General features: G+C 38.5%; 1 protein-coding gene across 1 annotated transcript in view; it reads left to right on the forward strand.

The window, feature by feature from the left end:
* LOC143848514 (Tetratricopeptide repeat (TPR)-like superfamily protein) overlaps positions 1-23,740 on the forward strand; it is a 37,695-nt gene extending 13,955 nt beyond the window's left edge. The window contains exons 11-19 of the mRNA XM_077357467.1: positions 521-651; positions 6,287-6,363; positions 8,853-8,927; positions 9,070-9,262; positions 14,447-14,566; positions 14,674-14,812; positions 14,965-15,005; positions 21,424-21,687; positions 22,407-23,740. Coding sequence (XP_077213582.1) covers positions 521-651; positions 6,287-6,363; positions 8,853-8,927; positions 9,070-9,262; positions 14,447-14,566; positions 14,674-14,812; positions 14,965-15,005; positions 21,424-21,687; positions 22,407-23,099 — 1,733 coding nt within the window. The 3' untranslated portion in view covers positions 23,100-23,740. The remainder of the gene's footprint in view (positions 1-520; positions 652-6,286; positions 6,364-8,852; positions 8,928-9,069; positions 9,263-14,446; positions 14,567-14,673; positions 14,813-14,964; positions 15,006-21,423; positions 21,688-22,406) is intronic.
* The last annotated feature ends 1,552 nt before the right edge of the window (positions 23,741-25,292 follow it).

Consider the following 25,292-nt stretch of genomic DNA (forward strand, 5'->3'; position numbering starts at 1 on the left):
CACCGAGCCCGTTTCTAATCCATTCCTATTTTTCAGCCGTAAATTGATGAGAATTTAGGAAGCGACTCCGAGTCGCTTCCCTAGATTCTCATCTACCCGTTAACGCCCGATTCTATAGGGAAAAATGAGAATGGTTTCCGAACACGCCCTTAGTTTCTCAAAAATTTTCCTGTGTTTTGGCTGTTTTGTCCAAATTGGGCCCACTCATTCAAGTGCAGTGTAGCCTGATCTTTTTTATTTGATAAGCTGATCAAGTTCCTCTTGAAATCGACCTGGTTGGTAGTTCCCTTTTTCGTATGCAATTTGCTCTTTAATAGTACAAATTCTTTTTTTTTTTGCATGCAAGCATGGATAATTTGTGAACTGCAACTATACCTTGGAAAACTCATTCACTGATAATGCTGGAGTTCAGTCACCTATTTTGTTAATATTACTAATTTTATTGGTTGGAATATGACTATATATTCTGAACATTTTTGTTTACTTTTACAATATTACTTGCATTATTCATCTTTCCCAGAACTGGAAGGTACTGCTATGCAAATGGTAGATATGTACTGTCATAGCCTTCCCTTTTCAAGGGACTTGGATCCACAAGAAAATATGTATGGTGAAGAGCTTCTAACTATGGCATGCAATGTGCTGGTTCAGGTACCTACTTCAGAGAACACATCTTTCGAGTTTCATGATTTTTGCATTTTATTTATTCTTTCCCTTTTTCTTTGAACTTCTGAAAGAAAATCTATTAAAGAAAAACACACTACATACAATGAATCTTGTTAAAGCATGAAACAAATCTCCAAGTAAGAAGAGAATTCTTATCCACCATCCAATTACAATATCTGGGCCCATTTGATCTAACACTTTCCAGGCCGTGACATTTGAAGAAACTTAACCCTGTTAATCAAAGTAACTATTTCTTCCTTGTTTGCATGGGAGTGACCAATCGGACCAATTTAACTTGTCCAAGAATATTCCACTAATAGTTGCTCTTCGATTTTCCTCCCCTTTGATGTTATCTTTTCAAGCTTTTGTTTGAATCAGTTTTATGTTTTAATTAACTTCTTTTTGAGACTTCCACAGTAGTGTTATGGATTACTGCACTCAAACTAGAATAGGTACCAAAAAAACACTTGTTTCTTTTATATACCCCATAATGTTTAGCGGAGAAGGTTTCTTCAAAGGCATATCATTTTGGCATTCTCATAGGACAGCATCACCACAGGAAAATTGCGCTAAAGCATTCAAACTGGATAACTTAACATAGATACTAAACAGATAAACGAGATGAAGTCAAAATATATGGGGAGAAGTTTCTTCCACGAATCCACAAAATATGCTAGAATTCATTGAGGTCACGTTCCTTTTAAATAGTAAGTCACTAGTTAAATCTTTTCATGAATAGTTTGCATAAAAAAACCTATGACCCGAGAAAATGGTCTAGGTTTCAAAGTAGAAGGATAAAACATGGCTCTAAACTCAAGAAGACTCATTTTATAAGAATATTTCACACACACACACACACCAAAAAAAAACTTGCATTTGGAACATTGTCCAGATAAACTCACCTTTATTGTCAAAAGGACGATCAAGGCTCTCTTGAGAGATTCTAATTTAAAACTTGCCTTCTCCATTACTTTAGTGGAAAAATCCTCCCTAGTAGCGTTGATTCGCATAGCTTAAGACCTAAGCAGCCAAGTCTGTATAATCAAAGATGTGGCCTTTGGGTTTAGAGTTCTACTCAGTAAATTTGAGCTTAACTCAATGAGAGGTAATTTAGAGCACGGCTATTTCCCCAAGCCAAATGTAATTGTTCATTCATTGTGAAGCTTGAGTCTGGCATACTTTATGAAGGAAGCAATTCCTCTTTTTTGTAGACAAATGAATTCAAAATTTCATCAGGCTCCGTTTCATTGTGTGTAAATAGAAGGCAGAACATTTGTTTATCCCCTCCCCCGAAATGGTGCTTATTCTAGTGGGTTATTCTTCCTCATTTACTTCTCTAGTGGGGGTAAGTAGCTTCCATTCTCCCCCGACATTTGCCCCAAATAAGATGATTTGACCTACCCTCTTCAACAAAGTAATTGACAACGGGATAAAAAGAGGGGCAGAGAATTTCATTGATCTATACTCTTGCGAACATGACCAAGGTACCCCTTATCTCATGGAAAATAACAAATGCCCTATCTCACGAAAAATGACCAAGTACCCATATTATAAAAATTGACCAAAATACCTCTATCACATACAAAATGACAAAAATTCTCATATCTCAGAAGATTATCAACATATCCATGTCTAATAAAAAGTGACCAAAGTACCTCTATTGCATAGAAAAATGACCAAAGTACCCATTTCTCATAGAAAATGACCAGTGTCCCTATCTAATGGTAAATGACATGCTCCTAAATATCTGATAATATGATAAAATTCCCATATCTCATGGAAAATGACCTAAGTACCGTCATGAAAAGTGTCCCAAGCGCCCCAATCTCATGGAAAATGACAAATATACCGAAATCTCAGGAAAATGACCAAAATACCTATATCACATAAAAATGACCAAAAGCACCCCTATTTTGTGAAAAAAAAAACATACTCATCCCATGAAAATTACCCGTGGTTTTAAATTTCCACTAAAACCGACGAGAAATGACTGAAATGTTTCTGTTTCTATCCCCACCAAAACCCATACCGAAACCCGAAATGCATAAAGAAACCAAAATTGTAATTGTATCAATCTATATCAGTATGTGTTACATAATTATATTTATTTGAATTGTTGTGAAATGTGGTGTATGTATTTTGCATAGATATTTATATGAATTACATGTGAAATATGATATGTATTGAATTATCAAACATTTGCGACAATGCATGTCACTAGGTGTTCAATGTTGTAAAACTATTGTGGATAGTCGTCTTGCTTGCATGATGGTTTCGAAGTGTGTATGTGTGCTGTCTTGAAGCCAATGTTTTACATGTCGGTTTCGGTGTCAGTTTTGGCCACCAAATTTTTCGGTTTCGGCCGGCTGGCTGAAATTTTGGTAATTTCTGTGAAAATCTTGTAAATCTCTACGAAATTTTGGATTCCAGTGAAATTTCGCCGAAATCTTGTAAGAACTGATTCAATGTACTTTCGGAAACCGAAATATTTCGGCCAAAATTTAAAACTATGCTTGAAGCTTCATCGAAATTTTGGCCGAAATTTAAAACTATGCTTGGAGCTTCATCTTTAAATTCTATCATTTGCATATGTTTTTATACATTTTCATAATTTTACAGGATTTCCGATTTCCCCTAAAATTTCCAACCAAAATTTAGAACCTTAAAATTACTAAAGTACCCTACCTCATAGAAAGTGGTATAAGTACCCCCTATCTTATAGAAGATTACCAAAATGCCTCTATATCTCAAGGAAAATCAGATTGGGGTATTTTGGTCAGAACAATATAAGTTTTCTTGTATATAGGTGTTCCAATGTGCAGGATTTCGGGAAAATATCCGCCATAAACTTGTTCCTCTTATTTCCCCTACTCCAAGACCCCCACCAAACCTGAAATTTTTTTTATGTCAGAACAATAAGTTTACAGCTATGAAATTTTGCATTTTTTTTGAAAAAATCATGAACCATTTGCAGATTTTTCATGAAAATATTTTTTCTTTTTTTTTTCTCACGAAAAATCTCTAGCTAATGAAAAATTGGGATTTTTTTAAATAAAATGCAGATTATTAAATTAAATGCAATACCATTAAAAAAAATTAAATTAAATTCAATTTTTTAAATCCAAATTTTCTAAGTCTCAAAGAAATTCTAATTTTTTCAAACAGCCGAATTAATTTATTAAACTAAAAAATGGATACAAGGGCTACAAAAACTGCCCAGCGCGACAGTGGCATTCAGACCCTGCAGAACATGAATCTCATCCCAAAACCTTAACTCACAACAATTGACCCCATGTTCTATGGGCTACAAAAGCTGTCCAGTGCAACAATGGCATTATGGCCCTATAGAACAGGCATCTCATCCCAAAACCTGTGATCACACCAATTGACCCCATGATCTATGATGCCAAGTATGGACATAAGCATAGGGCAGAGACATGGATTGTCATTTTCTAAAATATAGGGCACATATATGGATAAGGGTGTCCCATACCATACAGCTGGATTCCATTTGTTAGATTTCTTTTTTGAAACGATAAGACACAAAGCATATTTAAATACAATATCATAAAACTTAAATCGATTTAACTTAGGAGATGAAACTAATAGTACATTTAAAATAGTATCTATAAAACACATACTAAAAAAAAAGTAGACTCTGGTGTCTCAAAGGAGACTGGCTCTTTTTGATTCTTTCCCTCCTTGAATGTATTTTCATTTCTCGTAGTGTCTTGTTTTGTTCTTTTTATCCCTTTCTATGTTGTACTCCGACCATCTCGGTCGTCTTCTTCATCAATAAAATTGGATAAAAACAAGACACATACTCAAAATTATAATTGTGAATATGACACTAACAAGCAAAAATCATGATAATTAGATGGGAGTGACATACATTTTGAACACTACCGTTATTTAGACCGAGAGAAGTGTTAATGAAGTAGCCGAGAATTAGTATCAGCATCGTATTGTTTCCGACTTGATATATTTGGGCGTACGCTTTTTTATCTTTATTTTAGTTATTTTTTATCTTGTTACCCAAAATTTTCTTTTAATTTATATTTCCATAATTTTTTGTGTATTTTTTGTGTTTGTAGATTTGGAATTTGTTAATTTCAAATTTCTACTAGCTTTTACATATAATTACTTCCATTTATAGTTTTTATTTAAATTTGAGGCATATGATTTATGTATGTTCTTTACATATAATTAGTTCCATATTTTATTTTTTTGTAGAATTTTTTACTTAATTTTTCTTTACTATATATTATTTGTTTTTTTTTGTGTTATTTCTACAAAATGTTTCGTGTACATTTGACACACATTTAACATACATTTCCTATGTGTTTCAACTTTCAAATACATTTTCTACATGTTTACTATGTGTTTCACACGGTGTTTAAAAACACATTGACTCGACTCGGAACTCGCCTAAGTCGACCCGACTCCCTTTTACCCTGGCGGCGTTCCACGTTGCACCGCATCTGCTTTCTACGTTTTTCCCTACAGAGTCAATAAAAACTCCTTTGACTCTCCCGAGTTATGACCGCTTCAACCGCGTTCTTGGCTGCGTCCGTGCCGAGTCGAGAAGGATTTTTCTTGGCTGCGTTCCGCATCGCATCCGCGTTATTAAACACTGCTTTCTCAGGGCAAAATGGCAACTGATTTCTCATTTTTGAAATAAACTTTTGGACCTTCAAGGGTTGTTGCCATATCCAATTCTGGATATCATATTAAGAGTGTCACCCTTAATTAGAACTTTAATATTCGTGAATCTTCTCAAGTACTGAATCCCTTTCCATATTCACATCATTTCTACATCTATCACCTCATTTTCGCCACATGGCATTCATAAGCCAACAACAAAACCGTTAACATCTGAAAATATGTCCTAAATACGTGACTTCTCGGACTTGATATAATTCATTGTAATGACCTTACTTCAAGAATTCAAACATCGGTTTCGGTCTAGAATTCTATCCCTAAGGAAGTGGAAGTAATTTATGGAAGTTCGTGAAAATCTTGTAGAAAGCATGAATGTTTATATGGAAACCCATGGAAACGATGGAAATTAATGGAGTTGGCACTAATATTTCCTGGTTATATGGGTTTTTTTTTGGCTATGTGAGTGCATCAAGGAATTAAACTTCGGATTTCGGTCTGGACTTACTTTGGATTTCGGATGTCATGCAAGTCGACACATGTCATCTGAAATTGACACATGTTGGAAGGTTTAAACTATGCCTTGCTGCTTCCATCAAACCTTAGCTTTATGCATCCTGCAAGGGGAGCTACCTAAACATTTTGAGTTCTTTGGGGGCAGGTATAATCCTTGCAAAAAATGATCCAATCATTTACAATCTTTACCCCAGTGTAGCCTGAAAAATGACTAGTTGTTAGGATAAAATAAGAAAAAAGGGTAAACATGTCAACTGAACTAAAAGCAACTTTAAGATTACTTGAAACCAAAACTTGTATAAAAAGGTAGATGCGTCTAATGACAATGCCTTTGGGAAAAAAAAATCCATGCTTGAATCTGTCAATGGATTAGTCTTTTGCTGCTGTCAATTGTAAACTATTCAAGTAAATCTTAAATTCTTACGGGCTTATTTGCTGCATATAGTTATTCTGGCGTACAAAAGACCTTGGCTATTTATTGGAGGCTGTTATGGTGTTGGAATTCGGCTTGACTATTCGAAGGTTAGGTTTTGTGTTGCCACTTTATTGCTTCAATTTTTTTTGTTGGGATTCTTTGAAGTCGCCATTGTTTTGTTTTACCATCACTACCATTATCAAAATCTGCTATTAGAATGTCCCTGTTTATGGATCTAATTCCTTTATATAGCAAAGTACTATATATGCATGAAAATGTATCTGCACTCTCTTGTTTTGGTAATGGCACTCATTACTTTGTTAAACACTTTTTTGATTGGTTGTTGGTAGCATTTTGATAATTGTGACAGCCTTTAACGGCTAATTAAGAAAGTGTAAAACAAAATGGGGTGCCATTATTAAAACAAGGGAGTTAAAAAATATTATTTTCTCTATGCAAACTGGTTTTACTAATCTAAAACATTTAAAGAAAACCTTTGACATAAAGATCTCAATCACTTAATCAATTGAAAAATAAATCATAATTGTAGTATCAAGTTAATTAACACTGTAAACGGGCTATTGTGAATTAAATAAAGTTGTTAACATCTAATAATCTCACACCAAAAACATACCGGCTTAGCTAACTCACATGTTGAACCAAGCGCTCCTGGTGCACACAAGCTCACCATGTTGTCCCATACCAACACAACTAACTCACATGCAAAATTAAGTGCTCCTAGTGCGTGCAAGATCACTATGTTCTCTCATACTAGCATAGCTAACTGGCATGCTGAACCAAGTGCATATGGTGCACCTGAGCTTACCATACTCTCCCATATTAGCACAACTAACTCATGTGCTGTACCAAGTGCTCCCAGCGCACGTGAGCTCACTATGCACTTACACGTGAACTTACACATGAATTTGCACATAAAAGTCACACATGTACTCACCCATGAACTTATAGTTGAACTCACACATGAACTCACCCATGAATTTTAAATGAACATATGAACTCACATATCGTGCAATTTCACACAAATATGCAAATGCAAATATTTATTATCATTCTATTTCTTTTTTTTAACAACTTGCTCCCCGATACGGGTCAAAGCTTCCACTACCAATTCGGCTGGTGGTATTCCATTACCAATTCAGCCTATGGAAAAGTTGTTGCTCCGAGTCCCTCGCCAAATTCGGTCAAGGCCTAACATCGGTGTTGATCACTGCGCAGGTCTTATGCATATACACTGTCGGGGTCCCTTACCAATTCGACCTAGGTCTCACCACCAATTCGGCATGTGAGTCTACCCTGTATGGTCTCACCACCAATTCGGCCCTTGAGTGTACCACATACGAGTAGTATAAATAACCCTAGTATTCATCATTTTTTTCTTTCTTTTTCTTTTTTTTTATACAACCTGCTCCCCGATATGGTCAAAGCTTCCACTATCGATTCGGCCTATGGAAAATTTGTTGCTTTGAGTCCCTTCCCAATTTAGTCAAGGCCAAACATTAGAGCGGATCACTGCGCAAGTCCTATACATATATTGCCATAGTCCCTTACCAATTCGGCCCATGAGTATTACCCCATAGGAGTAGTGTAGATAACCCTGTATTTTTTTTTGCTGTATACTGTAATAACCTGGATTTCAAAAATTCCTAAAACCTGGATCGTTACACATTATTTTACACCTCATGCTATGGTGGGGCGTGGTCCATCATTCTATAATCTTGCCTACCATGGGTGGGGGCCACCATTTTACACCTCATGTTTTGATGCGGCGAGCCCACCATCTCCGTCCTAACTCATGCATAGGGTGAGGCCCCCCATTTTACATCTCATCTTTTAATGGGGTGAGGTCTACCATTTTACGCCTCATCTTTTAATGGGGTGGGCATGGCCTACCATCCATGCATAGGGTGGGCCCCACCATTTTTCACCCATGCATAGCATGGACCCGGATACTAGTCTGTGTGTGTGTGTGTGTGTGGGTGTGTGGCAAAATGATATCCTCACTCCCTTGTTTTAATATTGAAACTCAGTCTTTTCATTGTACACTTTTCTAATTAGCTGTTAAAGGATGTTATAATTCGCAAAATCTTACCAACATGCAATCGAAGAAGTGTTTAATAAAGCGGAGTAACATTATTAGAAGAAAGGAGTGAGAACGTCATTTCCCATGTTGCCACACACACACACACACACACACACACATTCGTTTGTATTTATGTATTGATGTATAAAGTTATAAAAACACACACGCGCGCGCGCGCACACACACACACCTTGGTGGTCTTACAGTTTGTGACCCATCAGGACATTGAAGACTACAATGTTCTATTGTTTAGGAAATTCATTTGTGGATCATTTGACTAATTTTGGTGTACGTTATAATGGAGCTGTATTTTTGCTATATTATTGATCATTGGTCTTCAATTTTTGCGAGTCAGTGGGCTTCTCTTTCATTTCTTCTTTGCTTTTTTATCTTGTGTTTTTTACTAAAATTTGTGTCATTTGTAAAAAAATACAAGCAGAAGTTCCATTTCCTTTTTGTTGAAGATAACATCATATATTGGGTCATGTTTGGCAGATATGTTTGGCAATACAAGATTCATGTTTTGCACATATATTCTCACTTGGGAGCCCTTCCGTCAGCATATGAATGGTAATATGAATTTATTTATGTCAAAATTGCATCTTTAAATTCATTAAGTCATAGGCCGGTGGAGTGACTAGGCTTTTTGAGTTGCATTTTATATGTTTTTTTGGTTTCAATCTACTCCACTCAAAAGCATCTTCTTGTATAGGTATAAAACATTAGAGGTAAAGAATATCCTACAGGAGAGCGTCTTGCACCACATTTTGCCTCAGATGTTGAGATCACCCCTTTGGTCTGATTCAGCTGATCTTCTAAGTGAATATCTCAAGTTTATGGATGATCACTTCCGAGAAGCTCCAGACCTTACCTTTCTTGCATATCGCCATCGTAATTATACCAAAGTAAGCATCTATCTATTTCTAATCTTTCTATTCTCTGCAATAAAGTGTTACCCTTGTAGTTCTATTGCAAGTGGCAGGATCAGTTATTTTGGTTTTCTTGGTGATACAAGTTATAAGACGCGATATACATGCTTACCTACATCTTTTGCTTAGCAATTGCCGTTTTTCACTTTTATTTTATGCTGTGTAGGACATGTTCTTCTCTTTGCTTGTGTGGATTGAATGCCTACCTTCATATTTATGTAGATTGAGGTTGTCATTGCTTATTTTGCAATATAAATAAACTTTCCTGGAACTTAGATAGAATCTAAGATAAACACCTAGCACGTGATTTTTTTTTCCATTCGATTGGGCTCACTTTAAAATACATATTAGTAGTCAAAAGGTAAAATGGAAGGTTTTTACTTTTTGCTGGGTACATATGATTTGCTTTTTTTCTTTTCTATTTTTAGTTGTTTTTTTAGACTTAATTTAGTGCCTGTTTCGTCTTATGAGTAAAGTCATATGCCAAATGGACTCTTTCTTTCATGGATATGCATATTTTTTAATGGGTTGGAGATGCCTTGTTATCGCCATGATAGTTGCTACATTGTTTGAAATTTGTCCCTTCATTTTCGGTTGTCGATGATCCTCGGGGAAAACCCTGCCTCTCTTGTTGAGATCTGGCTTGCTTAAAATCGACACATGGTTAACAGATAGGAATTTTTTTTTGAATGGCGAAATATCATTGATAAAAGAAAAAATACAAGCCGACCGAGATGGTCAGCAGGAGGAGGAGACAGTACAAGATGATGAAAGAAGAAAAGAAACAATAACCAACAAGCCACTCAAGGCGATAAAAAATCAAACAACTCAAGAGCCTCCCTTGTTACTCTATCTCTAGCGAGTTTATCCGCTTCCTTATTTGTGTGCCGCTTGGTATACCGAAATGACATCTCTGACCCTCCAATGCGATCTTTAATCTCGTCAATCCAACGGACAAATCTCCAAGGATTGACTTTGCTGTCCTTAAGCCACCCAATAGCATTAAGCGAGTCTCCCTCTACTATAACCTTCAATAAATCATAAGACTCAAGAAACCTAAGACCCTGGAGCACAGCTCTAATATTCGCCTCATTAGAATCAACACAACCAATTGGCCCAGAGAAGGCCCAAATTGTCGCCCCTCCTAAGAATGCCACCAATCCCGGAAGGACCCAGATTACCCATGCTGGGTTCGTCAAAATTGAATTTAAGGAAACCACACATAGGGGGACACCATTGAGGTATCTCCCGACTAAAGGAATCACCGTTGCTACATATCTCCTTTCAACCGTACCAAAGGTCATATGTTGAGATGAATTTCAGCTAGGAAAATATTGACCAACACTATTTGTTTAAGGCAGAATTTCAGCTATGTTGCCTGGGTAGATGTACAAGTGACGAAATTTGACTTAGGTACTTAGTACAGAACTTGGCAAGCCCCGAGAAATAGGTGTTGAACAACATGTATTAGGGTAGTTTAGACATTACTTGCAGTAGTTAGGGGTATTGTAATCATTATACATTGTTGCCCTAGTTTGGGCCTATATATACATCATATTCATGAGGTGCTCCCTAGTGGAGAATCTCCATCCTTCAGTCCTCTTCTTCTTCCTCTCCTCTCCTCTAATCCTAATCTCATTTCTAACATGGTATCAGAGCCAAAGGGCTGATCCTCAAGAAAGAAGAAGAAGAATTCCTCTATCCTCACCCAATTCGCACGCTATTCTTGAGCTCTCTCCACACCCTAGTTTCTCTCTTTTTTCTTTGTCTTCGAGATCTCCTAAAATCTCTCTTTCAAATCTTTTCTCCTAGACTTTCTCTCTTTGTTTGTGTGCAACCCATTTTTGGGGTTTCCTTTTCTTTCTCATTTTCAGAAATATCTCTCAGTTATTGCGCAAAAGAATAGGGGGTCTCTGTCATGCGCATCTCTCTCAGATCTCCACACAAAGGTGTTTCTGTTTACTTTTCTTTCTCCTCAAATCTAACCCTAATCTCTTTCTATCTCTCTATGTTGCCGTAATCCCTTCCAATCCTTTCTCTTCTTTTTTTCCCGAAAATCGCTCTCTCTCTCTCTCTCTCATTTGACCACAACCCATTTGGGTTGCCGTCATCCATACCCCTCTCTTGGGTTGCCGTAAATACAAAAAAAGAAAAAAAAAGAAAAAAGAAAAAAGTCCCGAGACCTATCCCATCTCCTTCTTTGCCTTTGCCTTATATCCCAAACAAAAAAAGCAAAGAAAAACAAGATCTCAGTTCTTTTTCACTTCTTGTAAACCCATTTTTGGGTTATCCTCCGTGAGTCCCCAGATCATATGCTACTTCAATTGATTTCTCCACCGAAAACCCCAATTCTCCACCCAAAACCCTCTTTGGCTTCCTAAATCTCCACCCGAACCCTTTATTTTCTCTTTTGTATATTTTTTGGCCTCTTTGGCTCTCCACTCAAACATCCCAATCTCAACTCACAATCCCAAATCGTCTTTTTGGACCATACTTTCTCACCACCATCCCATTTGGGGAAGCCAAATGGCTATCAATACACCCAAACTCCCTCCAAATCTCTTTATTTTCTCTTCCTTAGTTTGTTATCCAAGGCGCACACCAAGTGTTGGCTGAAATGTCCGAGAGAGGTATGGTGCCTTGGAAGTCTCTTTTGTGGTTGTTGGTGTTGTTTATTTTCTTTTGTTGCCTTGTGGTTGTCTTCTTGTCATCTCTTATCTCTTTCTTTCCATTGTCTTCTATGTCATTTGTGTTGTTTGTATTTTTTTTTATGTTCTTATGTTGTTATTTAAGGCGCACACCAAGTGGTTGGTGAAATGTCCGAGAGAGGTGTTGCGTCTTCCTTGTCATCTTTTCATTGCAAGTTGAAGGTATTTGGCCTTTAACTTGAGGGGGAGTGTTATCATGTAGTTCTTTGTTTCTTTTCTTTAGGGGGAGTGTTGTCTTTTTTTTCTTAGTCTTATCTTCTTGAGGGAGTGTTGTCCTCTTTGCTGTCTTTTCTTAAGGGGGAGTGTTGTTAGTGTTGTCTTCGTATTGGCTTCCTTGTTGGGGATGTCTTCTTTGGTATCTTTTCATATCTTATTGTTGTCTTTTCTTGAGGGAGAGTGTTATCGTCTTCTCTTTATGTTATTCGTTCGTCCCATTGGCAATTATTATCGTCTTTCTTGTTTTCATGTCTCTTCGTGTTGTCTGGCTTTATGATTTATCTCTTCGTTTATCTTGATATTGTCCTCATTGTCTTGTCATCTCCGGGCTCATGTAGTTTCGCCCCGAGGGGGAGTATTGTTGTGCCCCTTGTTAGTCTTTGTCTTCTTGGTTTTATGTGTTATCCCCTCTTTTCCGGACGATGGCTTCCATATTCATCGTTGGTCGGCTCTCTTACAGGTGACAATCTTTTCCCGTCAACCTCTCTTTATCCGGGCGATGGTGTCCCTATCATTGGTCGGCTCCTTTTCAGGCGACGATATTCATGCCGTCGACCTTATCTCAAGATGATGATTTCCCCATCGTTGATTGGTTATCTTCTCCCTCATTTTCTGGGCGATGGCTTCCATATCCATCGTTGGTCGACTCTCTTACAGGCGACTATCTTTTCCCGTCGACCTCTTTTTTCTGGACGATGGTTTCCCCATCGTTGGTTGTTTCTTTTCAGGCCCATCGTTGGTCGGCTCTTTTTAGGCGACAATGTTCATGCCGTCGATCTAGTCTCCAGACGTTGGTGTCCCCATCGTTGGTTGGTTTATCTTTTCCCTCTTTTTCTTTTTGTCTTCAAGCGACGATGTTCATACCGTCAACCTTATCACCAGACGTTGGTTTCGCCATCGTTAGTTAGTTATCTTCCCTATCTCTTCTTCTCTCTAGGCGACGATTTCCTCGTTGGCCTTGTCTCCGATGGTTTCCCCATCAGTGGTTATCTTCTATGGGCGTGGTGCTGCTTAGCTGGTGTTCTTGCTTGTGATGCTTCGCCGTTGCTCATGTGCGCACCTTTGGTGTGCCCTTTTTGTTTTTGAAAATTGACAAATATATTCATACCAGCAAAATTTACAATGGGGACCAGTAGCCCCACAAGATTTACATAGTATGAATTCCCTAGGAGCATTCTCCTTGGCCCAAAAGAAAAACCCATTACCCTTTGGTGTGCCCTTTTTGCTCGATGGATCGTTGTTATTCCCCTGCCGAGGTGCACGGTTCCATCCTTCGTGGTTCCAGGCTTATTTGCCGGGTTCTCATTCAGGGGAGACCCGGTTGTGACTGCTCTCACCGTAGTGCTACTTTAGGGAGAGCTGTTCCTTTTTTCTGGCAGCCGATCTCGACGACCGTACTCTTATGGTGGCCGTTATCTTTTGTTATGCTTTCCTTTTGTATTCATCACACCAGCTTGATGAGTATTATACCAAGCTAGACGTGTGTATGAGATTATGTACTTTTTGTTATTTTTAGATGTTTCTTTCAGTTTTCTTTGTACCAAGCTGGAGTCCCATAGAATATACACTCCAGCTTGAGGCAGAGTGTTGAATAACATGTATTAGGGTAGATTAGACATTACTTGTAGTAGTTAGGGGTATTGTAGTCATTGTACAGTGTTGCCCTAGTTTGGGCCTATATATACATCATATTCATGAGAAGCTCCCTAGTGGAGACTCTCCATCCTTCACTCCTCTTCTTCTTCCTCTCCTCTAACCCTAATCTCATTTCTAACAGGATTTTATAGCTTATTTTAATCAAGCATATTTAATTTTTATGCAACATTAAGGTTATTTAATGGGATTTTTACTAGGTTATGTAGACGTCATGTTTTATTCATTTTTGAACAAGTGGGATAAAAAAAGAGAAAACTCGGTGGCTACCTCGACTACAAGCCAAAACACTAAACCTTAGGCAAATCGTGCCAACTCATCAATCCAGAGCAAGAAGCCCCAAAATAGTACAGCTTGAATAGGCTCAACTTTCTTCTGAAGTGATGAAACATGTAATTTCATCCATCTCTATCTTATGCAATGTGGAAATCACAATGGATTTGGCTCTAAGTTCATCTAAAATAGTTTCAAGCTTTAAACCTCAACATGTTGCTTATGCTTCAAGCTTTTCAAAGAAAACTAAAGCATTTACAATGTCTGAATCTGGAGCTTGTTTTGAATTTTTTGAATGAATCTCCTTCAGGTAATTGAGTTTGTTCAATTTAGAGAGCGCTTGCAACATTCGCATCAGTATTTGATGGCAAGGCTTGATGCTCCAATCCTACACCTAAAGCAGAAAGCAGATAACCTTGAAGAAATAGAGGTCATACATGTTTTTAACTGTTAATCCAATTTCCCACTTTCTGTGCATTAACATATTATATGTTCAATGATAAGAACTTCCTTCAAACCTCGTGCCTCTACTTGCAGTGCATTTTTGAAGACTTGAATTGTGGTACCCAATTGCTTGAGTTGTCAAGTGGGGAACAATCTAAATCTTTGACATTCAATGAAGATATGCAGTCACGGCCTTGGTGGTCACCAAGTTCAGACGAAAACTATCTTCTAGGTTGGTTGAGCATTTTGGTGACCTTTTATCAGAACCATTCCTTTTACCTTCACTGTTGGCATTTCACTATTTGTCTGAGCTTCATGTCTACTTATATTTTTTGCAAAGTATGGTTCATAATTTTGTCTAAAGCTGGCTTTTTTGTTGCATAGATCCATTTGAAGGCAGTTCCTTTTCCCCTAGAGAAAAATCGGTATGATTTTTTGTCATTCAGTATATAATGTGTTTAATATTTGATTTATGCTGAAAAGTTGCAAGTGCTCTGTTCCACCTGACCAATACAATGTCAAGTCGGTTCCTTTTTCTCTAGGGCTCCATACCAATCACAGTAAAACTATTGTAAAAGAATTTCCTGAGTAAAAATTTTACTTTGTAAACTTTTCCTTTTTCGTTGATCCATTGCATGCAGTAAAATGAGATATAGAATAAATACAGCGATCCATAGACCACTAGTTTTACAGCGTAAAACTCGTACTTCTCTAAACCGTCTATTTTTATTGCTATTAAATCGGTGGATTGGGATCATCTTCTTCACTGGGGGCCACTCAATGAACGGTCTAGATAGTGTTTATCTTCGTGATTAACTGCATTCAAATACCAGAGGGATATGAATTGCATCAGAAGGATAAACATGAAAACCGATATCAGATTAATGACTACAATCTTGAAGCTGTGAAATTGTAAACCAACTTTATGGCCCAAAGCATCTAGGAATTGCAACACTCTAGGGGAAGTCTGGCACACCCTAAGTAGGGGATCAGTTTGACTAATGTATTAAGAAAATCAGGTAGTGAGACCTAGTGTATGAGCAAGAACAGGAACAAAAAGTAATAAGACCCAAAGGCATATAGGAATCGCAGGAGCAGAATCATGAAGATTCGTGCAATTTCGATTGAGATAATAAAGAAACAAAGTCAAATGAGATAATTGAAGGACAAGGTAACAGAGCACTTTGGAGAAACATTTAGGAGTGCCAAAAGAAGTGGGCTCGATGGTCTGTGCCAATGCAATCATTCCAGGAAACTGGATCGAAAAAATACGATGTTGTGAAAATATCACTTGCCTTTTCTATTTCCTGTATCAATGAAAAGTTGTATTTGAAAGTGGAAATCATTTGCAGGGAGGGTCGTCCATAGAAAGGTGTTTGGGAATGCCATTGCAATTCAATCCGGATGGAGCGATGACACTGTAGCTGGTTGATTTTCGAACCCGCTATGTATCCTAGGGAAGGATCAATTCCGTTCGGTTCTGTGACTGTTAGCAAGTCCCAAATGAGGGCTTGCGCTTCAAGTTGTTCCCTGCTGAGCAGATATGATGAATCTCGAAGACATGAAGGTAGTCTCCAGATGAGGTGAGGAGGTCAGATTTGTGGAGGAGGATTTTGTTTGGGTTTGGATCGGTTCAGAAGGTTAGCATTTCTTCATTGAAGGAGAGAATGTGTCGTTGCTGTATTCTTCGAAGAAGGTGCCGACGACCAGACAGTAGTTTCTGGCGTTGTTAGTGAAGGAAGAGGATCTAGGTGTGAGAGGGAGAGAGGGTTTACCTGAGAGAATCGCTGGAGATCTGCAAAATGCAGAGATGGGAAGAGGGACCGGCGATAGTAAGGGATGGGGAGAAGAAGAGTGATGAGTCGCGACCTAATGATCGAAAATAAATTATGACCAAAAACTTGGAAATTAATTTACGGTCATTCCTCGTAGAACTTACGTGTTTTTTTTTCTTTTTTTCTTTTTAGGGGGGTGGCGGGGATTGTTTTGCAATGTAAAACTGGGTTTCCGTCGATTGGAACGGACCATAAAATCCGATCAAGCACAAACCTTTCTTTTACATTTCATTTACAGTGATTGGAACGGACCCTAGAGATAATTCGGTATGATATGTTATGTAATTTAGTATATAATGTGTTTAATCTTCGATTTACGCTGAAAAGTTGGAAGTGGTCTGTTCCACCTGACTTATACAATGTCGATTTTGTTTCTTGCTCTTGTTGCTATATCTTTTGCTTGTAATGGTTTTGCTTAATTAGAAACACCGACTTTTGTACGATTCACTTGCTATATTATAGTGTTATGCATTGTCATCAACTTGTGATACTTCTCCAATGCATGCCAGAAAGCATTAGGCACATTTGAATTCCCCTGCCCTTGTCACATTTTGGATAGGTCCAATTTTTTCGTGATGCAAAACTTATTGGAGTTGTCGTACAGATTGTATCGTTTTCTATGTTAGCTGTCAATTAAAAGCTCTTTAGTGTGTGTGTGTGTGTGTGTGTTCTCTTTATAGTTTTTTTCTCAAAAATTGCAAATTTCACATCTATTCTTTTTTCGAGGTTCAAATATGTAGTTTTAGGCTTTATCTATCAATTATCATAAGTCCAACCCATTATTGAAATGGAAAGCACATCCATGATAGATTATAGGAAGTGCATCGGGGAAAATTTAGTGTTAGCATTAGTAACATAGGTTTTTTTATGCTTTTGGTTCTCCATTATTTAATTATATATATATATATATATATTTTTTTTTTATTTTTTTTTTGTGTTGAGGTTTTTTGCACTTTTTTGTAAATCTTGTATATGCCCATGGGGCTTAACAAAAACACTTTAGTATCTAGGTCTTGAGCTTGAAATTTTCTTCTCACATGGTATGATGGTTGAAAAACTTATAGGTTTGCATTACCATCCTTGCGTTTTTCGCTACAGGTTTTCATTCATTGTGACAATTTCAATAATGCTTTTCCAATTTCTGCAGGAATGGGGTCAAAGGAGACTTTCATTTATGCTTTATCAAGTTTATAGAAGATGTCAAGTCACCAACTTCTCCGAAAGCTTAAGCTTTTGGAGAAAGGCGTTATTTATCTTTTATACTTTAACACTCCCCCGCACGTGTGACCCACTTGGCAAACACGTGGCACATGTGGTCCCACTTTGGGCCGACCATCGCATGTGGATTTTTTTTCTAACCGGGAGGTTTGAACTCGAGACCTTTGGCTCTAATACCATGCTAACTTACCAACTTCTGAGAAATGTGTTATTTATCTTTTATACTTTAACAGAAGAGAAAAAGGATAGGAAGAGAAGAGTATTCAGGAAAACATCAGTATTGAACCCACTGAGAGATGGAAGAGACGAGTAAAGAAACAAGAGTCAAGCCTTTCAAAAATACAAGTAAGGTGGAAGATTGGCAATGCTTGCATTGTCGCTACCATAATTTTGGATGGAGGATCAGATGCAGAAGATGCCTCACATCTACACACTGGAGGGACGAGGGCAGACCCTTTGGGGGGAGGAGATTTGACTCAGGTATTAGACAACAAAACTGGCTTTGCTCTCCCTGTCAATATCTTAATCTCGGATGGTGGAAGAAATGTCGTTGGTGTCATCGGGCCAAAATTTCCCTTCAGTGGGTTCCTTGTTCCTTTACGGAAGGTCCCAATAGTGGTGAGGATGACCCTTGGCCCGATTCGGGTAATATCTCCCGTCATAATCATTCAGGATTTCCATCTTTATCTATCTCGGGTAGGGAACTGGAGAATCATATGGTCTCCCTTAGAGCTTGCCTCTTAGGGAAAAAGAAGAATCCTAATGAAACCTTGCAGGAGCTTTGGTATTGGGCACAAGTGTCCTGAGATATCCCATCTTTACACTGTCCCACTATATTGGTGCCAAATGAGGTTCTCTTCATGTTTGAATCTGAATCTCAAGCTCTGCAGATCCTTGCTAAGGGATCAGAGTCCCTGGACAATCATCTGCTTTCTCTCTCCCCATGGAAAAAGGAATTCATTCAGGGAGAGGAGGTTTTCTGGGTCCACTTTTTTGGTATCCCGTTACATGCTTGGGCTGTTTCAACGGTGGACGCACTAGGGGGCCTCTTTGGTAAGGTTGTAGAAATCAATATGGAAGGTTACCACCAGGATTGCATGAGTTATGTTTCAACCAAAATTATAGCTCCCCGCTGGCACTTTTTTCGCTCCTGTGTTAAGCTCAAAATCTTAGATCAGATCTATACCGTTGGGGTTGAGCGTTTAAAGGCAATCTCTGATCCAGTCTTCCCTGGATTGTATTCTTGTTTGCCGGATGAACGATCTCCGGCGATTGGGGGTTTTTTGCCTGGCGAGCCGTTGAGGCTCGTAGGGATTTCAAATCTTCAGGGTGGTGCGCTCGAGAAAGCCCTTTTGGCCCGCCCCGAGGAATGTCCTGTGATACCTAAGCCTAGAAACTCTATCCCTAGGCGGAAAATAGACTACTTGGACACGATTACCAAGCCAGCTGGCCTGCACCTAAGAGTCAGAAAAAGGTTTGACTTTTGAGCCACTGGTGGTGTTTATGGCGGTTCAAAGCTGGTGACCGAGTGGCCTCGATCTCAACAAAATTTACTGTTGAATTTTTTGGAGAACATCTTGGCATCAAATCCAGGATCAAGGAAGATAAATAATAGGTTATTCAAGATCCTAAAATCCTTCTCCAAATTGGGAAGGATAGATCCCTTCCATAGCTAATTTTGTACTTTTGGGCCCTGGATGGACTCCCCCAGTCGGATACCCTGGAGCCAGATAAGGGGTTTGGGCCTAGGATTGGAGAAACTTATTTTTTAGTTTTTTTTTGGGTAAGAGGCGGGGAGGGTAGGGGAATGTTAAATCTTTGTTCAATGCAATTGTCTTGAAAAATCCACTTTAGGAAGGTAAGCAGGTTCCCTTGGATGGGATGGTTCGCTTAAAAGTAATGTTTAGTAATAACTGCAAAAGTTTTTCGGGACATCTGGGTTCAGGACAGGATCCTTATGGTGGTGGCATAACTTATACCATACTGGATTGGATTTGGCAAAGTGTTTTGGGCATCCATTATATCCAAGAAAGCAAAGATGGACGATCAAGGCCCCTTGCAACATGATTCATCTTCATGCCCAGGGGGTCGAAAAATTTGTTCATGGAGATTATGGTGCTGAAAACAATTCTTCATAAGTTGAGCAGTTTGACTTATGATGAAGAGATAGCCTCGGCCAACGCCTTTCATGAAATCTCTGGAGATTTACCTGATGTTAGGCGCCGGCGGAGGAGACTATGGACTGTTTCGAGGGAGGCGGCCATCTCTTATTTGGAGGGAGAAATTGAGTCTCGATCATCCCCTGGTTTCTTGGAAAGCAACCCGGAAGCGGTTGGCTTGGGTTGCCGATTTCCCTCCTCCAAAGTTTTCCGGATGAGCTCGGGAAATGCTCCCATTAGTTGATTTAGGTGGGACTGGAAGGGTTTTGAGTTGTGGATGTACTCCTGTTTTTTGGGGATGTTGGTGGAGGAAGACGAAGGATAAAGGGTGGCACGATTGTAAGGCAGAGTGTTTGTCTCCGTGCAGTCGGGGTAAAGTTCTTTTTGTCAGGACTGAAAGTAATGTATCGATTTGTGTTTCTTTCGCCTTTCTGGCTCAGGGTATGCCCTTCTTTTTTTGATGCTATATAGGGTCAGGGGGGCTCCTGGTCCCCATTGTAATTCTTATAGTATCAATGAAAATATGTCATCTTTCAAAAAAAAAAAGGGATACAATAAATAATGCTAGAGAAAGAAGTTTCAAGTTGAGTTTTGAATTGAGTTTTGGATTAATGCCATTCCTATTTCGTTGTTCATAATTCGTACCAATTAGTTAAGATGATAGATTAGGCCAATATCAATGCTCCTCTTCATCTTGCTTCTAAAAAACACTTATTGGGCCCCACTCCTGCCCTCGTTTACATGATCAGAATTGTCGATTAGAAAAGCATCCTTGAAGGCAACCAAATTCCATTGAGAACACCTTGATCGGATGATTCTAGGCCCTTGATGCATCAATCGTCGATCAAACGTCATTTAAGGTTCTGACAAGAAAAGCTAGACCATTGTTTTTTTTTTTTTTGTAGTTCTTTATCTTATGCGTGGGATATCCGTTTGGGATGGGTCCAAGACTATATGGGTCACTTCATGATGTTCTACAGGATCAATGCTCTTGATCTCACATACGTGCCCTCACATGTCCTTCTTGTAGGACCCAGTATTGAATCCAAAAAATGACTTTTTTACCCTTCATCATAAAAACGACTTTCTGCAGTCTTTTCTTTATCTAAATACCTGAAAGATGAAACATGTATTTTGATCAAGATGTACATATATCTATGTTGTTGTTGTTTTTTTATGTTGTTTTTCTTTCTTTTTTTTTTGGCCGACCCCAACTAGTTTGGGACAAAGGCTTTGTTGAATTGTTGAGTTGTTATTCTATCTTTTCATTTCTTTGCATTTTAAGGCCTTTTATTGACTCACGAGTCAATATAAACTTGGCCCAGCTGACTTGAATTGGAATTGGCAAGTTTTTTTTTTCAAGTTCATGTGTTAAAAGCATCAATTGTACTCAAAATGTATGCATATTATACGAAAACCTCCCTCATCTTAAAATGGTCGGCTTAATATGTATACTACTTGTTCATCATAAGAAAGCTCTGTCGGGATTGGAGTTTGGTGGTTCATGATAAGAATGTTGTTTGTATCGGGGTTGGGGATTGGTAGTATTAATTGTTTGTATAACATTTGATTCATTTCTTTCTTTTGTGCCAAGTTGTTGCTTAGTTTTATTTTGTATTCCGTGCATCTAGGGTACGAAACAAGCTAGAGAAAGAGAAGCAAGTCTACGGAAAGCTGTTGAGAGGAGATCCCTCCTTCCAAGGTTGATTTTTCTGTCAATCCGGACTGCCTCATCACTCAAAGATACCGTTTACAATAATGGGCCTATTTATGATAACAAAAGCAGCTCTGAGCTCAAGTGTTTACTCGAGCAATATGCACAGAGCCTCGGCTTTTCTTTCGATGATTCATTAAAAGTGATTGCTGGAATTTCAGGGGGGCACAGATCTTTCAAGGTTTGATTTCTCTATGAATGGCATCATGCTTTTCCTGCTATCTTTCAACAGATGTGTACCTGCATGTAAATATGATTTGAGGTATAATATTAAAAATGATAAAACTCCTGAGAAGGCCGCAAATCTTTTCAAATTTTGTTCAGTACCCCTATTTTGTTCTCCTGGGGTCTTCTTCAAGGCTCCTTGCCACATGATTACAAATTTGAGCTTCTATAAGAAGTATAATTTAAAGACTGCTTTAGTAAAGCAAGAAACTATTTTTTTAGCTGATTCTGAACTTTCTTCCAAAATTTGGCATGGCACCCATTAACCATCTCCCAAATTTGGAAAGGCGCCTAATAATATCTCCCAAATTTTGTTTCAATATCCCAATTATAGTAAATGTGGTTCCTAGTCAATACAGCTGTCTCTTGAGTTCCATTGACCTTTTTTTGAGGCAGTGCTTTCCTTTTGTTTTCACTGCCATAATATTCTTCTCCGACCACTGCTTCCCAAGCTCTCAAAGCATTCCCCATTATATTTCCTAAACCCGGTTTACATTTCCGCATGTTTTCTGCGCTGAAGATGGTGTTTGAATCCCTGTTCAGTTTGCACCCTTAACACTATGGAATGGTTTTAAACTTGATTTCAAGTAGCTTGCAAGGCTTTCTTTCATCCTGTTTTGTTCGTACCATATGTTTTCCAATGGGTTTCCTTACATAATTTGCAATTTGAGACAGGATCTAAGTTCAGACATGGTCGACTGGATGAACTTTGCCGTGTTCATGAATGCATGGAACTTGTGTTCTCATGTTCTTGAGCCACTGGATGGAGATAACCGTGGGCTTGGTTCATGGGGCATGGTGGGTAACCTGATTGAGAAATGCACTGCAGAGCAACTGGAGTATGTGCAGCCTCTCTTGACGTGTCCAGGAAGCAATCTCCCAACCTTGGTACAGTTGGTGACAGAATCCTTCACATGGCACTGTCTTGTAATTTACTCATGCATCCGGTCCTTAATCCCTTCAGGTAAGAAGAAGAAAAAAAGCGGCACAGCCGGTCAGTCACAGTCCCCACTATTAAAAACCATTCGGGGTTCCTTAGAATTGTTATATGGGTCTCTGGAAAAGATTACAAGATGGTTAAAAGGACAAATCAATGGGTCTGAAGATGAAAAATTGGATACTCTATTCTCTTTTCTCCAGAGAAATGGGCCCCACGAAGGGCCGGGGCGTGTTCTTCAGATTCTAGAATCTGCGGCCTCTATCCAGAATCCAGAAGTGGGGGAAAGGATCTCTCAAGCTCTACAGATGTGGAGTTCAGCCGACGTAGCGGGGAAAGTCATTAAAGGTCAGAATACAGTTCTGTTCGAATTTCATCGCATATGCGAATTGAAATTGAAGGCAATGCAGGCACTGAAACAGTTGATTTAAGTTTTGAGTTTTCGGGTGAGTTTTTCGTAGTGTTGTGAAGAGGGTGTTTGCAATTCCTATGTTCATTGGGACATTTTCCTGCTGAATGACCAGAGGGAATTGTATTGTATTTATAAGGCTCAGTTTTGATCCCCTTTTCTTTTCTTTGTGGATTGGCTTCCATCCACTTTTTTGTTTATGAGAAGTGTACATTAGGGTGTTTGGATGTAAGGAGTTATTGAAATTTTGTATTCAAAAGGCCATTTGAAGAACATGAGAAATCATAAGATTACTGTTAATTCCAGAATAATACTGGGATGAAGTTTGCCCTAGGGGAAATATATTGGTCTTTTAAATGAAGGAATGACATCCCTGTGGGGACTACCTATCCTTTGATCCTAACCGTTCATCTTCTGGCTTCTACCCTGGAAAGGCCTGGGCTGAAGTATCTGCACTCCCCTTCCAGTTGTCTGTGGCCTACATTGGATGGGAAATAACAGTTGATGATTCAGCGAGAAATCTCTGTTGATATGAGGGTTAGGGTTTCTGTAATATGGTTTTTATTCCTTTATTTCTGTTGTTTTGGATTTCTTTACCAATTGGTGGCCTACAATGGATCTTGTGAACACTGTATTTTTATTCACATCCTGTTTTACTGCGTACATGCAAATGTTTTACTCCTGGAAATTATTTACCATACTTTTATTGCGATCGGAACAGACCCTCAAGGTAAAATGGGCGTAAAACAAATCTTACACCCATTTTTAAGAAGACAAATTTGCTTAAAACAAAATTTACACCTATTTTAAAGTGGAAATTTGGATGTCAAACAAAATTTACACCCATTTTTAAGTGGGAAAATGGATTGAAATCTGCTAGATGAATGTAACTTTCAGTATAGTCAATCCACACCATACATAAGCTACATGTTTGGCGATCAGGATCGTCTGGAGGTCTGTTGGATGGACGGTCCAGATTGCTTCGGACCCACCTAGTGTATGGTGGAGATGTTAGAATGAAGAAAAGTCATCCCATTTAGAACTAAATCCTGAGTTCATAATTTGGTGAAGATGCTGTAAGCTAACAAGCCTCAGTTGTGAAGGAAAATGATATCAGCACTCCTAGTTTTGATAATGATACTCCTCACTTATTAAAATACTTTCCTACTTGGCTGCTGATACAAGTGCCATTATCAAAGCTGATTTGATGATCTAATTTTCCTTGTGCATTTGACAATTTAGATTGAAATGATTCTTGCTTGTAATTCTTTTTCCTTGAAATTTACGAATAATCTCCACCTAATACTATCTTTTCCACCGGTCATTCCTACCAAGAAACTTGCTTGCTTTCCAGGGAAGACTTTAACCATTTCCAAAACACCCTACAAATTTTCCCAACATCCCATCCTAACCCCAGAGAAAAAAAGAGACTTTTTAGGAGGGAAAAAGCAAAAGAAAAATCTCCTTTCCTTGAGCTACAAGGCAAAATCTATGGAAGGAGAGAAAATGGAATTTTTTTTTCTAATTAACATTTTCCAATGAACTAAATTTTCCCACCTATACAGCGTAGATTGGGCGGATTACCTAGTCTTGTTAGACCTTACATACAACAATACAAGGAACACTAAGTGAAACTCTTCTCGAAATTCATCCTCTCGAGGCCCAAACGGGCCCAAGCCCATTTATGATTCAAGAGCTTCTCAATCAATTGACTCTTTGAAAGTCCAGGATGACATTATTGACCCGATGATAAAGGCCCGCCCATCCCGTCTAATCATGTAGGCCGTGGACTGTCCCGTCTAATATAAGGCCCAGGCCCATCTCAAAGAGGAATCATCAGTGAAGCCCAATATATTGAATACTACCATGTAGTAAGCCCACAACAATATGTTAGGTTTCAAGAGAAGTCCATTTATTTTTCGGCCCTCAAGCAATGACCGGTATCTATCCGATGGATGTACCTTAAGGACCAAAAGCAATTGGCGTATTCTAGCGACAGCCCAATATACTGCTAAACAAGTAGAAAGCCCACGAACATATGTAAAGGCGAGTTTGGTAACCATTCATTCCAACGAAGTGAGAATCACAAAATCTTTTCAACGGAGCACAGAATCGCGGAAGCAATTCTTTCACTTAGCAAAAGTTTGCCTAAAACGCGCTTTTCGAATGAAAACTCGGCCCATATTCTGTTTACCAAAGACCAAGCTCAAAGATG

Source organism: Tasmannia lanceolata, unplaced genomic scaffold, assembly GCF_043159265.1.
Source record: "Tasmannia lanceolata isolate RefF3 unplaced genomic scaffold, GAP_Taslan_0.1 ptg000016l, whole genome shotgun sequence".
NCBI lineage: Eukaryota > Viridiplantae > Streptophyta > Magnoliopsida > Canellales > Winteraceae > Tasmannia > Tasmannia lanceolata.